The sequence below is a fragment of the Ascaphus truei genome, unplaced genomic scaffold (genome assembly GCF_040206685.1).
Source record: "Ascaphus truei isolate aAscTru1 unplaced genomic scaffold, aAscTru1.hap1 HAP1_SCAFFOLD_1127, whole genome shotgun sequence".
Lineage (NCBI taxonomy): Eukaryota > Metazoa > Chordata > Amphibia > Anura > Ascaphidae > Ascaphus > Ascaphus truei.
Genome location: NW_027453994.1, coordinates 44,685 through 60,406, shown reverse-complemented (window position 1 = coordinate 60,406; position 15,722 = coordinate 44,685). Strand labels below are relative to the sequence as shown.

Here is a 15,722-nt window from a genome sequence, read left to right as displayed (position 1 = left end):
GCAGGGGGAGGAGCAGCACACTTACCGTCGCAGCCTACGCAGGGGGAGGAGCAGCACACTCACCGTCGCAGCCTGCGCAGGGGGAGGAGCAGCACACTCACCGTCGCAGCCTGTGCAGGGGGAGGAGCAGCACTCACCGTTGCAGCCTGCGCAGGGGGAGGAGCAGCACACTCACCGTCGCAGCCTGTGCAGGGGGAGGAGCAGCACACTCACCGTCGCAGTCTGCGCAGGGGGAGGAGCAGCACACTCACCGTCGCAGTCTGCGCAGGGGGAGGAGCAGCACACTCACCGTCGCAGCCTGCGCAGGGGGAGGAGGAGCAGCATACTCACCGTCGCAGCCTGCGCAGGGGGAGGAGCAGCACACTCACCGTCGCAGCCTGCGCAGGGGGAGGAGCAGCACACTCACCGTCGCAGCCTGCGCAGGGGGAGGAGCAGCAGTACTTCCAGGCTCCGCCCCTGCAGCTCGTCACGAGATTCCTGCAGTTTCTTGAAACGCGCAAAAGATTTGTTCTTCTTCACCTGGGTCTGCGGAGGAGACATTACTCTGCAGCACATCGCGACTAGGACACATTACTCTGCAGCACATCGCGACTAGGACATATTACTCTGCAGCACATCGCACCTAAGACTAGGAGACATTACTCTGCAGCACATCGCACCTAAGACTTGGACACATTATCTTCAGCACATCGCACCTAAGACTAGGACACATTATTCTGCAGCACATCGCACCTAAGACTAAGACACATTACTTTTGCAGCACATCGCACCTAAGACTAGGAGACATTACTCTGCAGCACATCGCACCTAAGACTTGGACACATTATCTGCAGCACATCACAACAGACTAGGAGACATTACTCTGCAGCACATCGCAACAGACTAGGAGACATTACTCTGCAGCACATCGCAACAGAATCTATGTATTAGGGTTAAGGGTCAGCGATGTAATCTATGTATTAGGGTTAGGGTCAGTAATGCAATCTATGTATTAGGGTCAGTAATGTAATCTGTGTATTAGGGTCAGTAATGCAATCTATGTATTAGGGTCAGTAATGTAATCTGTGTATTAGGGTTAGGGTCAGCAATGTATTCTATGTATTAGGGTCAGTAATGTAATCTGTGTATTAGGGTTAGTAATGCAATCTATGTATTAGGGTCAGTAATGTAATCTGTGTATTAGGGTTAGGGTCAGCAATGTATTCTATGTATTAGGGTCAGTAATGTAATCTGTGTATTAGGGTTAGGGTCAGTAATGCAATCTATGTATTAGGGTCAGTAATGTAATCTGTGTATTAGGGTTAGTAATGTAATCTATGTATTAGGGTTATGGGTCAGCGATGTAATCTATGTATTAGGGTTAGGGTCAGTAATGCAATCTATGTATTAGGGTTAAGGGTCAGCGATGTAATCTATGTATTAGGGTTAGGTTCCCCATACAGTTAGTCAGCGATATAATCTATGTATTAGGGTTAGGTTCCCCATACAGTTAGTCAGCGATGTAATCTATGTATTAGGGTTAAGGGTCAGCGATGTAATCTATGTATTAGGGTTAGGTTTCCCATACAGTTAGTCAGCGATGTAATCGATGTATTAGGGTTAGGGTCAGCGATGTAATTAGGGTCAGCAATGTAATCGATGTATTAGGGTTAGTAATGTAATCTATGTATTAGGGTTAGTAATGTAATCTATGTATTAGGGTAAGCAATGTAATCTACGTATTAGGGTTAGGGTCAGCAATGCAATCTATGTATTAGGGTCAGTATAGTAATCTACATATTAGGGTTAGGGTCAGTAATGCAATCTATGTATTAGGGTTAGTAATGTAATCTATGTATTAGGGTTAGTAATGTAATCTGTGTATTAGGGTTAGTAATGTAATCTATGTATTAGGGTTAGTAATGTAATCTATGTATTAGGGTTAGTAATGTAATCTATGTATTAGGGTTCGTAATGTAATCTATGTATTAGGGTTAGTAATGTAATCTATGTATTAGGGTTAGTAATGTAATCTATGTATTAGGGTTAGTAATGTAATCTATGTATTAGGGTTAGTAATGTAATCTATGTATTAGGGTTAGGGTCAGCGATGTAATCTATGTATTAGGGTTAGGGTCAGCAATGTATTCTATGTATTAGGGTTAGTAATGTAATCTATGTATTAGGGTTAGTAATGTAATCTATGTATTAGGGTTAGGGTCAGCGATGTAATCTATGTATTAGGGTTAGGGTCAGCAATGTATTCTATGTATTAGGGTTAGTAATGTAATCTATGTATTAGGGTTAGGGTCAGCAATGTAATCTATGTATTAGGGTAAAGGGTCAGCGATGTAATCTATGTATTAGGGTTAGGTTCCCCATACAGTTAGTCAGCGATGTAATCTATGTATTAGGGTTAAGGGTCAGCGATGTAATCTATGTATTAGGGTTAGGTTCCCCATACAGTTAGTCAGCGATGTAATCTATGTATTAGGGTTAAGGGTCAGCAATGTAATCTATGTATTAGGGTTAGGGTCAGCGATGTAATCTATGTATTAGGGTTAGGGTCAGCGATGTAATCTATGTATTTGGGTTAAGGGTCAGCGATGTAATCGATGTATTAGGGTTAGGTTCCCCATACAGTTAGTCAGCGATGTAATCTATGTATTAGGGTTAGGTTCCCCATACAGTTAGTCAGCGATGTAATCGATGTATTAGGGTTAAGGGTCAGCGATGTAATCTATGTATTAAGGTTAAGGGTCAGCGATGTAATCTATGTATTAGGGTTAAGGGTCAGCGATGTAATCTATGTATTAGGGTTAGGGTCAGCGATGTAATCGATGTATTAGGATTAGCGATGTAATCTATGTATTAGGGTTAGGTTCCCCATACAGTTAGTCAGCGATGTAATCGATGTATTAGGGTTAAGGGTCAGCGATGTAATCTATGTATTAGGGTTAAGGGTCAGCGATGTAATCTATGTATTAGGGTTAGGTTCCCCATACAGTTAGTCAGCGATGTAATCGATGTATTAGGGTTAAGGGTCAGCGATGTAATCTATGTATTAGGGTTAAGGGTCAGCGATGTAATCTATGTATTAGGGTTAGGTTCCCCATACAGTTAGTCAGCGATGTAATCGATGTATTAGGGTTAAGGGTCAGCGATGTAATCTATGTATTAGGGTTAGGTTCCCCATACAGTTAGTCAGCGATGTAATCGATGTATTAGGGTTAAGGGTCAGCGATGTAATCTATGTATTAGGGTTAGGTTCCCCATACAGTTAGTCAGCAATGTAATCTGTGTATTAGGGTTAGGGTCAGCGATGTAATCTATGTATTAGGGTTAAGGGTCAGCGATGTAATCTATGTATGAGGGTTAGGTTCCCCATACAGTTAGTCAGCAATGTAATCTGTGTATTAGGGTTAAGGGTCAGCGATGTAATCTATGTATTAGGGTCAAGGGTCAGCGATGTAATCTATGTATTAGGGTTAGGTTCCCCATACAGTTAGTCAGCGATGTAATCTATGTATATGGGTTAAGGGTCAGCGATGTAATCTATGTATTAGTGTTAGGTTCCCCATACAGTTAGTCAGCGATGTAATCGATGTATTAGGGTTAAGGGTCAGCGATGTAATCGATGTATTAGGGTTAGGTTCCCCATACAGTTAGTCAGCGATGTAATCGATGTATTAGGTTTAAGGGTCAGCGATGTAATCTATGTATTAGGGTTAGGTTCCCCATACAGTTAGTCAGCGATGTAATCTATGTATTTGGGTTACGGGTCAGCGATGTAATCAATGTATTAGGGTTAGGGTCAGCGATGTAATCTATGTATTAGGGTTAGGTTCCCCATACAGTTAGTCAGCGATGTAATCGATGTATTAGGGTTAAGGGTCAGCGATGTAATCTATGTATTAGGGTTAGGTTCCCCATACAGTTAGTCAGCGATGTAATCGATGTATTTGGGTTACGGGTCAGCGATGTAATCGATGTATTAGGGTTAAGGGTCAGCGATGTAATCTATGTATTAGGGTTAAGGGTCAGCAATGTAATCTATGTATTAGGGTTAGGTTTCCCATACAGTTAGTCAGCGATGTAATCGATGTATTAGGGTTAAGGGTCAGCGATTTAATCTATGTATTAGGGTTAAGGGTCAGCGATGTAATCTATGTATTAGGGTTAGGTTCCCCATTCAGTTAGTCAGCGATGTAATCGATGTATTAGGGTTAAGGGTCAGCGATTTAATCTATGTATTAGGGTTAGGTTCCCCATACAGTTAGTCAGCGATGTAATCTATGTATTTGGGTTACGGGTCATCGATGTAATCTATGTATTTGGGTTACGGGTCAGCGATGTAATCTATGTATTAGGGTTAGGTTCCCCATACAGTTAGTCAGCGATGTAATCTATGTATTTGGGTTACGGGTCATCGATGTAATCTATGTATTTGGGTTACGGGTCAGCGATGTAATCTATGTATTAGGGTTAGGTTCCCCATACAGTTAGTCAGCGATGTAATCTATGTATTTGGGTTACGGGTCAGCGATGTAATCTATGTATTAGGGTTAGGTTCCCCATACAGTTAGTCAGCGATGTAATCTGTGTATTAGGGTTAAGGGTCAGCGATGTAATCTATGTATTAGGGTTAAGGGTCAGCAATGTAATCGATGTATTAGGGTTAAGGGTCAGCAATGTAATCGATGTTTTAGGGTTAAGGGTCAGCAATGTAATCTATGTATAAGGGTTAGGTTCCCCATACAGTTAGTCAGCGATGTAATCGATGTATTAGGGTTAAGGGTCAGCGATGTAATCTATGTATTAGGGTTAGGTTCCCCATACAGTTAGTCAGCGATGTAATCGATGTATTAGGGTTAAGGGTCAGCGATGTAATCTATGTATTAGGGTTAGGTTCCCCATACAGTTAGTCAGCGATGTAATCTGTGTATTAGGGTTAAGGGTCAGCGATGTAATCTATGTATTAAAGTTCGGTTCCCCATACAGTTAGTCAGCGATGTAATCGATGTATTAGGGTTAAGGGTCAGCGATGTAATCGATGTATTAGGGTTAGGTTCCCCATACAGTTAGTCAGCGATGTAATCTATGTATTAGGGTTAAGGGTCAGCGATGTAATCTATGTATTAGGGTTAGGTTCCCCATACAGTTAGTCAGCGATGTAATCTATGTATTAGGGTTAAGGGTCAGCGATGTAATCTATGTATTAGGGTTAGGTTCCCCATTCAGTTAGTCAGCGATGTAATCTATGTATTAGGGTTAAGGGTCAGCGATGTAATCTATGTATTAGGGTTAGGTTCCCCATACAGTTAGTCAGCGATGTAATCTATGTATTTGGGTTACGGGTCAGCGATGTAATCTATGTATTTGGGTTACGGGTCAGCGATGTAATCTATGTATTAGGGTTAGGTTCCCCATACAGTTAGTCAGCGATGTAATCTATGTATTTGGGTTACGGGTCAGCGATGTAATCTATGTATTAGGGTTAGGTTCCCCATACAGTTAGTCAGCGATGTAATCTGTGTATTAGGGTTAAGGGTCAGCGATGTAATCTATGTATTAGGGTTAAGGGTCAGCAATGTAATCGATGTATTAGGGTTAAGGGTCAGCAATGTAATCGATGTTTTAGGGTTAAGGGTCAGCAATGTAATCTATGTATAAGGGTTAGGTTCCCCATACAGTTAGTCAGCGATGTAATCGATGTATTAGGGTTAAGGGTCAGCGATGTAATCTATGTATTAGGGTTAGGTTCCCCATACAGTTAGTCAGCGATGTAATCTGTGTATTAGGGTTAAGGGTCAGCGATGTAATCTATGTATTAGGGTTCGGTTCCCCATACAGTTAGTCAGCGATGTAATCGATGTATTAGGGTTAAGGGTCAGCGATGTAATCGATGTATTAGGGTTAGGTTCCCCATACAGTTAGTCAGCGATGTAATCTATGTATATGGGTTACGGGTCAGCGATGTAATCTATGTATTAGGGTTCGGTTCCCCATACAGTTAGTCAGCGATGTAATCGATGTATTAGGGTTAAGGGTCAGCGATGTAATCGATGTATTAGGGTTAGGTTCCCCATACAGTTAGTCAGCGATGTAATCTATGTATATGGGTTACGGGTCAGCGATGTAATCTATGTATTAGGGTTAGGTTCCCCATACAGTTAGTCAGCGATGTAATCGATGTATTAGGGTTAGGGTCAGCGATGTAATCTATGTATTAGGGTTAGGGTCAGCGATGTAATCTATGTATTAGGGTCAAGGGTCAGCGATGTAATCTATGTATTAGGGTTAGGTTCCCCATACAGTTAGTCAGCGATGTAATCTATGTATTAGGGTTAAGGGTCAGCGATGTAATCTATGTATTAGGGTTAGGTTCCCCATACAGTTAGTCAGCGATGTAATCGATGTATTAGGGTTAAGGGTCAGCGATGTAATCTATGTATTAGTGTTAGGTTCCCCATACAGTTAGTCAGCGATGTAATCGATGTATTAGGGTTAAGGGTCAGCGATGTAATCGATGTATTAGGGTTAGGTTCCCCATACAGTTAGTCAGCGATGTAATCGATGTATTAGGTTTAAGGGTCAGCGATGTAATCTATGTATTAGGGTTAGGTTCCCCATACAGTTAGTCAGCGATGTAATCTATGTATTTGGGTTACGGGTCAGCGATGTAATCTATGTATTTGGGTTACGGGTCAGCGATGTAATCTATGTATTAGGGTTAGGGTCCCCATACAGTTAGTCAGCAATGTAATCTATGTATGTGGGTTACGGGTCAGCGATGTAATCTATGTATTAGGATTAGGGTCAGCGATGTAATCTATGTATTAGGGTTAGGTTCCCCATACAGTTAGTCAGCGATGTAATCGATGTATTAGGGTTAAGGGTCAGCGATGTAATCTATGTATTAGGGTTAGGTTCCCCATACAGTTAGTCAGCGATGTAATCGATGTATTTGGGTTACGGGTCAGCGATGTAATCGATGTATTAGGGTTAAGGGTCAGCGATGTAATCTATGTATTAGGGTTAAGGGTCAGCAATGTAATCTATGTATTAGGGTTAGGTTTCCCATACAGTTAGTCAGCGATGTAATCGATGTATTAGGGTTAAGGGTCAGCGATTTAATCTATGTATTAGGGTTAAGGGTCAGCGATGTAATCTATGTATTAGGGTTAGGTTCCCCATTCAGTTAGTCAGCGATGTAATCTATGTATTAGGGTTAAGGGTCAGCGATGTAATCTATGTATTAGGGTTAGGTTCCCCATACAGTTAGTCAGCGATGTAATCTATGTATTTGGGTTACGGGTCAGCGATGTAATCTATGTATTTGGGTTACGGGTCAGCGATGTAATCTATGTATTAGGGTTAGGTTCCCCATACAGTTAGTCAGCGATGTAATCTATGTATTTGGGTTACGGGTCAGCGATGTAATCTATGTATTAGGGTTAGGTTCCCCATACAGTTAGTCAGCGATGTAATCTGTGTATTAGGGTTAAGGGTCAGCGATGTAATCTATGTATTAGGGTTAAGGGTCAGCAATGTAATCGATGTATTAGGGTTAAGGGTCAGCAATGTAATCGATGTTTTAGGGTTAAGGGTCAGCAATGTAATCTATGTATAAGGGTTAGGTTCCCCATACAGTTAGTCAGCGATGTAATCGATGTATTAGGGTTAAGGGTCAGCGATGTAATCGATGTATTAGGGTTAGGTTCCCCATACAGTTAGTCAGCGATGTAATCTATGTATATGGGTTACGGGTCAGCGATGTAATCTATGTATTAGGGTTAGGTTCCCCATACAGTTAGTCAGCGATGTAATCGATGTATTAGGGTTAGGGTCAGCGATGTAATCTATGTATTAGGGTTAGGGTCAGCGATGTAATCTATGTATTAGGGTTAGGTTCCCCATACAGTTAGTCAGCGATGTAATCGATGTATTAGGGTTAAGGGTCAGCAACGTAATCGATGTATTAGGGTTAAGGGTCAGCGATGTAATCTATGTATTAGGGTTAGGTTCCCCATACAGTTAGTCAGCGACGTAATCTATGTATTAGGGTTAAGGGTCAGCGATGTAATCGATGTATTAGGGTTAGGTTCCCCATACAGTTAGTCAGCGATGTAATCGATGTATTAGGGTTAAGGGTCAGCGATGTAATCTATGTATTAGGGTTAGGTTCCCCATACAGTTAGTCAGCGATGTAATCTATGTATTAGGATTAGGGTCAGCGATGTAATCTATGTATTAGGGTTAAGGGTCAGCGATGTAATCTATGTATTAGGGTTAGGTTCCCCATACAGTTAGTCAGCGATGTAATCGATGTATTAGGGTTAAGGGTCAGCGATGTAATCTATGTATTAGGGTTAGGTTCCCCATACAGTTAGTCAGCGATGTAATCTATGAATTAAGGTTAAGGGTCAGCGATGTAATCTATGTATTAGGGTTAGGTTCCCCATACAGTTAGTCAGCGATGTAATCGATGTATTAGGGTTAAGGGTCAGTGATGTAATCTATGTATTAGGGTTAGGTTCCCCATACAGTTAGTCAGCGATGTAATCGATGTATTAAGGTTAAGGGTCAGCGATGTAATCTATGTATTAGGGTTAGGTTCCCCATACAGTTAGTCAGCGATGTAATCTATGTATTAGGGTTAAGGGTCAGCGATGTAATCTATGTATTAGGGTTAGGTTCCCCATACAGTTAGTCAGCGATGTAATCGATGTATTAGGGTTAGGTTCCCCATACAGTTAGTCAGCGATGTAATCTATGTATTAGGGTTAAGGGTCAGCAATGTAATCTATGTATTAGGGTTAAGGGTCAGCGATGTAATCTATGTATTAGGGTTAGGTTCCCCATACAGTTAGTCAGCGATGTAATCTATGTATTAGGGTTAAGGGTCAGCGATGTAATCTATGTATTAGGGTTAGGTTCCCCATACAGTTAGTCAGCGATGTAATCTATGTATTAGGGTTAAGGGTCAGCGATGTAATCTATGTATAAGGGTTAAGGGTCAGCGATGTAATCTATGTATTAGGGTTAGGTTCCCCATACAGTTAGTCAGCGATGTAATCGATGTATTAGGGTTAAGGGTCAGCGATGTAATCTATGTATTAGGGTTAGGTTCCCCATACAGTTAGTCAGCAATGTAATCTATGTATTAGGGTTAGGGTCAGCGATGTAATCTATGTATTAGGGTTAGGGTCAGCGATGTAATCTATGTATTAGGGTTAGGGTCAGCGATGTAATCTATGTATTAGGGTTAGGGTCAGCGATGTAATCTATGTATTAGGGTTAGGTTCCCCCATTCAGTTAGTCAGCGATGTAATCGATGTATTAGGGTTAAGGGTCAGCGATGTAATCTATGTATTAGGGTTAGGTTCCCCATACAGTTAGTCAGCGATGTAATCGATGTATTAGGGTTAGGTTCCCCATACAGTTAGTCAGCGATGTAATCTATGTATTAGGGTTAAGGGTCAGCGATGTAATCTATGTATTAGGGTTAAGGGTCAGCAATGTAATCTATGTATTAGGGTTAAGGGTCAGCAATGTAATCTATGTATTAGGGTTAGGTTCCCCATACAGTTAGTCAGCGATGTAATCGATGTATTTGGGTTACGGGTAAGCGATGAAATCTATGTATTAGGGTTAAGGGTCAGCGATGTAATCTATGTATTAGGGTTAGGTTCCCCATACAGTTAGTCAGCGATGTAATCGATGTATCAGGGTTAAGGGTCAGCAATGTAATCGATGTATTAGGGTTAAGGGTCAGCGATGTAATCTATGTATTAGGGTTAGGTTCCCCATACAGTTAGTCAGCGATGTAATCGATGTATTAGGGTTAAGGGTCAGCGATGTAATCTATGTATTAGGGTTAAGGGTCAGCGATGTAATCTATGTATTAGGGTTATGTTCCCCATACAGTTAGTCAGCGATGTAATTGATGTATTAGGGTTAAGGGTCAGCGATGTAATCTATGTATTAGGGTTAGGTTCCCCATACAGTTAGTCAGCGATGTAATCTATGTATTAGGGTTAAGGGTCAGCGATGTAATCTATGTATTAGGGTTAGGTTCCCCATACAGTTAGTCAGCGATGTAATCTATGTATTAGGGTTAGGTTCCCCATACAGTTAGTCAGCGATGTAATTGATGTATTAGGGTTATTGGTCAGCGATGTAATCTATGTATTAGGGTTAGGTTCCCCATACAGTTAGTCAGTGATGTAATCGATGTATTTGGGTTACGGATCAGCGATGTAATCGATGTATTAGGGTTAAGGGTCAGCGATGTAATCTATGTATTAGGGTTAGGTTCCCCATACAGTTAGTCAGCGATGTAATTGATGTATTAGGGTTAAGGGTCAGCGATGTAATCTATGTATTAGGGTTAGGTTCCCCATACAGTTAGTCAGCGATGTAATCGATGTATTAGGGTTAAGGGTCAGCGATGTAATCTACGTATTAGGGTTAGGTTCCCCATACAGTTAGTCAGCGATGTAATCGATGTATTAGGGTTAAGGGTCAGCGATGTAATCTATGTATTAGGGTTAGGTTCCCCATACAGTTAGTCAGCGATGTAATCTATGTATTAGGGTTAAGGGTCAGCGATGTAATCTATGTATTAGGGTTAGGTTCCCCATACAGTTAGTCAGCGATGTAATCGATGTATTAGGGTTAGGTTCCCCATACAGTTAGTCAGCGATGTAATCTATGTATTAGGGTTAAGGGTCAGCAATGTAATCTATGTATTAGGGTTAAGGGTCAGCGATGTAATCTATGTATTAGGGTTAGGTTCCCCATACAGTTAGTCAGCGATGTAATCGATGTATTAGGGTTAAGGGTCAGCGATGTAATCTATGTATTAGGGTTAGGTTCCCCATACAGTTAGTCAGCGATGTAATCGATGTATTTGGGTTACGGGTCAGCGATGTAATCGATGTATTAGGGTTAAGGGTCAGCGATGTAATCTATGTATTAGGGTTAAGGGTCAGCAATGTAATCTATGTATTAGGGTTAGGTTTCCCATACAGTTAGTCAGCGATGTAATCGATGTATTAGGGTTAAGGGTCAGCGATTTAATCTATGTATTAGGGTTAAGGGTCAGCGATGTAATCTATATATTAGGGTTAGGTTCCCCATTCAGTTAGTCAGCGATGTAATCTATGTATTAGGGTTAAGGGTCAGCGATGTAATCTATGTATTAGGGTTAGGTTCCCCATACAGTTAGTCAGCGATGTAATCTATGTATTTGGGTTACGGGTCAGCGATGTAATCTATGTATTTGGGTTACGGGTCAGCGATGTAATCTATGTATTAGGGTTAGGTTCCCCATACAGTTAGTCAGCGATGTAATCTATGTATTTGGGTTACGGGTCAGCGATGTAATCTATGTATTAGGGTTAGGTTCCCCATACAGTTAGTCAGCGATGTAATCTGTGTATTAGGGTTAAGGGTCAGCGATGTAATCTATGTATTAGGGTTAAGGGTCAGCAATGTAATCGATGTATTAGGGTTAAGGGTCAGCAATGTAATCGATGTTTAAGGGTTAAGGGTCAGCAATGTAATCTATGTATAAGGGTTAGGTTCCCCATACAGTTAGTCAGCGATGTAATCGATGTATTAGGGTTAAGGGTCAGCGATGTAATCTATGTATTAGGGTTAGGTTCCCCATACAGTTAGTCAGCGATGTAATCTGTGTATTAGGGTTAAGGGTCAGCGATGTAATCTATGTATTAGGGTTAGGTTCCCCATACAGTTAGTCAGTGATGTAATCGATGTATTAGGGTTAAGGGTCAGCGATGTAATCTATGTATTAGGGTTCGGTTCCCCATACAGTTAGTCAGCGATGTAATCGATGTATTAGGGTTAAGGGTCAGCGATGTAATCGATGTATTAGGGTTAGGTTCCCCATACAGTTAGTCAGCGATGTAATCTATGTATATGGGTTACGGGTCAGCGATGTAATCTATGTATTAGGGTTAGGTTCCCCATACAGTTAGTCAGCGATGTAATCGATGTATTAGGGTTAGGGTCAGCGATGTAATCTATGTATTAGGGTTAGGGTCAGCGATGTAATCTATGTATTAGGGTTAGGTTCCCCATACAGTTAGTCAGCGATGTAATCGATGTATTAGGGTTAAGGGTCAGCAACGTAATCGATGTATTAGGGTTAAGGGTCAGCGATGTAATCTATGTATTAGGGTTAGGTTCCCCATACAGTTAGTCAGCGACGTAATCTATGTATTAGGGTTAAGGGTCAGCGATGTAATCGATGTATTAGGGTTAGGTTCCCGATACAGTTAGTCAGCGATGTAATCGATGTATTAGGGTTAAGGGTCAGCGATGTAATCTATGTATTAGGGTTAGGTTCCCCATACAGTTAGTCAGCGATGTAATCGATGTATTAGGGTTAGGTTCCCCATACAGTTAGTCAGCGATGTAATCTATGTATTTGGGTTACGGATCAGCGATGTAATCGATGTATTAGGGTTAGGTTCCCCATTCAGTTAGTCAGCAATGTAATCTATGTATTAGGGTTAAGGGTCAGCGATGTAATCTATGTATTAGGGTTAAGGGTCAGCAATGTAATCTATGTATTAGGGTTAAGGGTCAGCAATGTAATCTATGTATTAGGGTTAGGTTCCCCATACAGTTAGTCAGCGATGTAATCGATGTATTTGGGTTACGGGTAAGCGATGAAATCTATGTATTAGGGTTAAGGGTCAGCGATGTAATCTATGTATTAGGGTTAGGTTCCCCAAACAGTTAGTCAGCGATGTAATCGATGTATCAGGGTTAAGGGTCAGCAATGTAATCGATGTATTAGGGTTAAGGGTCAGCGATGTAATCGATGTATTAGGGTTAAGGGTCAGCGATGTAATCTATGTATTAGGGTTAGGTTCCCCATACAGTTAGTCAGCGATGTAATTGATGTATTAGGGTTATTGGTCAGCGATGTAATCTATGTATTAGGGTTAGGTTCCCCATACAGTTAGTCAGCGATGTAATCTATGTATTAGGGTTAAGGGTCAGCGATGTAATCTATGTATTAGGGTTAGGTTCCCCATACAGTTAGTCAGCGATGTAATTGATGTATTAGGGTTAAGGGTCAGCGATGTAATCTATGTATTAGGGTTAAGGGTAAGCGATGTAATCTATGTATTAGGGTTAGGTTCCCCATACAGTTAGTCAGCGATGTAATCTATGTATTAGGGTTAGGTTCCCCATACAGTTAGTCAGCGATGTAATTGATGTATTAGGGTTATTGGTCAGCGATGTAATCTATGTATTAGGGTTAGGTTCCCCATACAGTTAGTCAGTGATGTAATCGATGTATTTGGGTTACGGATCAGCGATGTAATCTATGTATTAGGGTTAGGTTCCCCATACAGTTAGTCAGCGATGTAATTGATGTATTAGGGTTAAGGGTCAGCGATGTAATCTATGTATTAGGGTTAGGTTCCCCATACAGTTAGTCAGCGATGTAATCGATGTATTAGGGTTAAGGGTCAGCGATGTAATCTACGTGTTAGGGTTAGGTTCCCCATACAGTTAGTCAGCGATGTAATCGATGTATTAGGGTTAAGGGTCAGCGATGTAATCTATGTATTAGGGTTAGGTTCCCCATACAGTTAGTCAGCGATATAATCGATGTATTAGGGTTAAGGGTCAGCGATGTAATCTATGTATTAGGGTTAAGGGTCAGCGATGTAATCTATATATTAGGGTTAGGTTCCCCATACAGTTAGTCAGCGATGTAATCGATGTATTAGGGTTAAGGGTCAGCGATGTAATCTATGTATTAGGGTTAGGTTCCCCATACAGTTAGTCAGCGATGTAATCTATGTATTAGGGTTAAGGGTCAGCGATGTAATCTATGTATTAGGGTTAGGTTCCCCATACAGTTAGTCAGCGATGTAATCGATGTATTAGGGTTAGGTTCCCCATACAGTTAGTCAGCGATGTAATCTATGTATTAGGGTTAAGGGTCAGCAATGTAATCTATGTATTAGGGTTAAGGGTCAGCGATGTAATCTATGTATTAGGGTTAGGTTCCCCATACAGTTAGTCAGCGATGTAATCGATGTATTAGGGTTAAGGGTCAGCGATGTAATCTATGTATTAGGGTTAAGGGTCAGCAATGTAATCTATGTATTAGGGTTAGGTTTCCCATACAGTTAGTCAGCGATGTAATCGATGTATTAGGGTTAAGGGTCAGCGATTTAATCTATGTATTAGGGTTAAGGGTCAGCGATGTAATCTATATATTAGGGTTAGGTTCCCCATTCAGTTAGTCAGCGATGTAATCTATGTATTAGGGTTAAGGGTCAGCGATGTAATCTATGTATTAGGGTTAGGTTCCCCATACAGTTAGTCAGCGATGTAATCTATGTATTTGGGTTACGGGTCAGCGATGTAATCTATGTATTTGGGTTACGGGTCAGCGATGTAATCTATGTATTAGGGTTAGGTTCCCCATACAGTTAGTCAGCGATGTAATCTATGTATTTGGGTTACGGGTCAGCGATGTAATCTATGTATTAGGGTTAGGTTCCCCATACAGTTAGTCAGCGATGTAATCTGTGTATTAGGGTTAAGGGTCAGCGATGTAATCTATGTATTAGGGTTAAGGGTCAGCAATGTAATCGATGTATTAGGGTTAAGGGTCAGCAATGTAATCGATGTTTTAGGGTTAAGGGTCAGCAATGTAATCTATGTATTAGGGTTAAGGGTCAGCGATGTAATCTGTGTATTAGGGTTAAGGGTCAGCGATGTAATCTATGTATTAGGGTTCGGTTCCCCATACAGTTAGTCAGCGATGTAATCGATGTATTAGGGTTAAGGGTCAGCAATGTAATCGATGTTTTAGGGTTAAGGGTCAGCGATGTAATCTGTGTATTAGGGTTAAGGGTCAGCGATGTAATCTATGTATTAGGGTTCGGTTCCCCATACAGTTAGTCAGCGATGTAATCGATGTATTAGGGTTAAGGGTCAGCGATGTAATCGATGTATTAGGGTTAGGTTCCCCATACAGTTAGTCAGCGATGTAATCTATGTATATGGGTTACGGGTCAGCGATGTAATCTATGTATTAGGGTTAGGTTCCCCATACAGTTAGTCAGCGATGTAATCGATGTATTAGGGTTAAGGGTCAGCGATGTAATCGATGTATTAGGGTTAGGTTCCCCATACAGTTAGTCAGCGATGTAATCTATGTATATGGGTTACGGGTCAGCGATGTAATCTATGTATTAGGGTTAGGTTCCCCATACAGTTAGTCAGCGATGTAATCGATGTATTAGGGTTAGGGTCAGCGATGTAATCTATGTATTAGGGTTAGGGTCAGCGATGTAATCTATGTATTAGGGTTAGGTTCCCCATACAGTTAGTCAGCGATGTAATCGATGTATTAGGGTTAAGGGTCAGCAACGTAATCGATGTATTAGGGTTAAGGGTCAGCGATGTAATCTATGTATTAGGGTTAGGTTCCCCATACAGTTAGTCAGCGACGTAATCTATGTATTAGGGTTAAGGGTCAGCGATGTAATCGATGTATTAGGGTTAGGTTCCCCATACAGTTAGTCAGCGATGTAATCGATGTATTAGGGTTAAGGGTCAGCGATGTAATCTATGTATTAGGGTTAGGTTCCCCATACAGTTAGTCAGCGATGTAATCTATGTATTAGGATTAGGGTCAGCGATGTAATCTATGTATTAGGGTTAAGGGTCAGCGATGT

The 15,722-nt window shown here is 41.1% G+C and overlaps 1 protein-coding gene across 1 annotated transcript in view; it reads right to left on the bottom strand.

Annotated features, from left to right (window-relative positions):
• Window positions 1-406: 406 nt before the first annotated feature.
• ARHGEF39 (Rho guanine nucleotide exchange factor 39) overlaps window positions 407-15,722 on the bottom strand; it is a gene marked incomplete at both ends in the record, with an annotated part of 59,707 nt that continues 44,391 nt past the window's right edge. Inside the window, one exon of the mRNA XM_075581214.1 lies at window positions 407-525. Within this exon, the coding sequence (XP_075437329.1) occupies window positions 407-525 (119 nt within the window). The remainder of the gene's footprint in view (window positions 526-15,722) is intronic.